General features: G+C 43.4%; 1 protein-coding gene across 1 annotated transcript; it reads left to right on the top strand.

Moving 5' to 3' along the window:
* Positions 1-248: 248 nt before the first annotated feature.
* LOC150063860 (cytochrome c oxidase assembly factor 3 homolog, mitochondrial) lies at positions 249-976 on the top strand. The gene has a single exon (XM_090331067.1). The coding sequence runs from the start codon at positions 258-260 to the stop codon at positions 576-578; it is 321 nt and encodes a 106-aa protein (XP_090187193.1). The 5' UTR covers positions 249-257; the 3' UTR covers positions 579-976.
* Positions 977-2,053: the final 1,077 nt, after the last annotated feature.

Here is a 2,053-nt window from a genome sequence, read left to right as displayed (position 1 = left end):
AAAAAGAATTTTGCAGGCACTTCTATGCACTCCACTGTTTACCACAGGCAACCCCACTGCTCCTCTTTGAGGAATGAAGAAGTTGTAGTTAGTCTAGCTCAGAGTCACAGTGTGGATGGAATCAGGCAACTGAGAGATGTTGGAAAGGTTGGACGTTTGGAGAAAGGCATGGATGCATGAAGAAGAGCACACATCTAGCTGCTAAAAGCTGTTAAGAAAGGAAGGAGAGAGGGACTGCCTAAGGGCGGTGTAGCAACATGGCGGCGTCAGGAGCTGGTGAGCCACTGGATGCAAAAAATGAAAAGGCCCCGTTCGCTCAGCGCATCAACCCGACTCGGGAGAAGTTAACTCCAGCACAACTTCATTTCATGCGGCAGGTGCAGCTTGCCCAGTGGCAGAAGACGCTGCCACAGCGGCGGACTCGGAACATCGTGACGGGGCTTGGCATCGGGGCCCTGGTGTTGGCTATTTATGGTTATACCTTCTACTCAGTATCCCAAGAGCGTTTCCTAGATGAACTGGAAGATGAAGCCAAAGCTGCCCGAGCTCGAGCTCGTGCAAGGGCATCAGGACCCTGAACTGTGTGATCATTGCTTATCTTCCACCTTCTGGAGCCCCTCACATGATGGATGACACCCCGTGACCCTGTACAAAACTATACATTGGGCCCACTTCCTAACTTTGGAACGTAAGTGAGCTCAAGAAGCCAGAGACTGCAATGTTGGCCACTATCAACAGACCATTTCCAGTTTCACACACACTGTACTGTTAGTCCTCTCCTTGTTTGAGAGGTATGCAACCTTGGCTCTTCTGTAACTTTCTGCCTTTGTGATTTATTCCATTTTCCCCCCAGAGGCCCAACTGTAATGGGAGTGGGTGTGGCAACTTTGGGGCAGTGGTTGGAGTGTAAAGTGGGAAAGACAGGGTCAAGTTAAGAATAATAAACTGAGTCATATCTCCTGAAAAAAAAAAGAAAGGAAGGAGAAAACGTTATCCTTAATGAAGATTAAAAATTCCTGTATATGGAATGCCCCCCCACTCCACCCACCCCGTATCCAATCTCAAGGAAGGGAGAATAATAGGAGGACAGAGCTATTACTACTTGATGGTCTATGTGACAGGTGCTATGAATAGTTTATTTCAATAAATTCTCAGAGCAAGCCCCCAGCAATCTCACTTTCCTAATGAGAAAACTGAGACATGTAGAAGTTAATACAATTCTCAACAACTCACCAGTAGTGACTGGTAGAGACTCCACATAGACCCACATCTACCTAGGTCTAAATGTTGGGCTTTTACATTACACTGGAATGACAAAAAATACATAAATATTGCACATGCTTTCTCTTATCTTGGATATTTGGGTGCTGGTAAATGGCAGTTAATTAAAGTAATTCTATAGTTCAAAGTGACATTAAGACTTTTTATTGACCAAATACATAGAAACTGTAAGAAGAAAACCCTTTCTCTCCAAGTAAAGAAAGTTACAATCAATGATTAGCCAAGAAATCTTAGAGGCTTTATCATAAAGGCGAGGATTTGAGTTTTTATGGATCATCATGGCACATCTGACAGTTTGATATTAGACTTGGTACATCTTCTGTTTTGTGCCCATTGATAGCCGTACTCAGCATTCATTTTGTCTGCATCATGGTCTGAGATGTTGCTCTTTCTGTAAAGGCTTTCACAATGCAGAAACTATGGGTATCCTTCTAGTATACAAAAGGATGACCGCTTCTACATTTCACTATTATTTCCCTTTTTTTCCAGTCCTGGACCTTAAACTCAGGGCCTGGGCACTCTCCTTGGATACTTTTTGCTCAAGGCTAGCACTCTGCCACTTGAACCACAGCACCACTTCTGGCTTTTTCTGTGTATGTGGTACTGAGGAATTAAACCCAGGGCTTCATGCATGCTAGGCGAGCAATCTAGCAATAAGCTATGCTCCCAGCCCTACTTCCATTTTAATAAGTTATAAATCATATTTCAAGTCCGTTAGTTCATAAGCAATCAAGAAATCATCAATTTAAAAATGGTATATTATCTAACTAGA

This window comes from Megascapheus bottae, chromosome 4, assembly GCF_031878675.1.
Source record: "Megascapheus bottae isolate mThoBot1 chromosome 4, mThoBot2.hap1, whole genome shotgun sequence".
Classification (NCBI taxonomy): Eukaryota; Metazoa; Chordata; class Mammalia; order Rodentia; family Geomyidae; genus Megascapheus; species Megascapheus bottae.
This window is presented reverse-complemented; position numbering and strand designations above follow the sequence as displayed.

Bases quoted from the DNA above. Each gene is read 5' to 3' on its own strand.
- LOC150063860 (XM_090331067.1), top strand. From the start codon at position 258: ATGGCGGCGTCAGGAGCTGGTGAGCCACTGGATGCAAAAAATGAAAAG.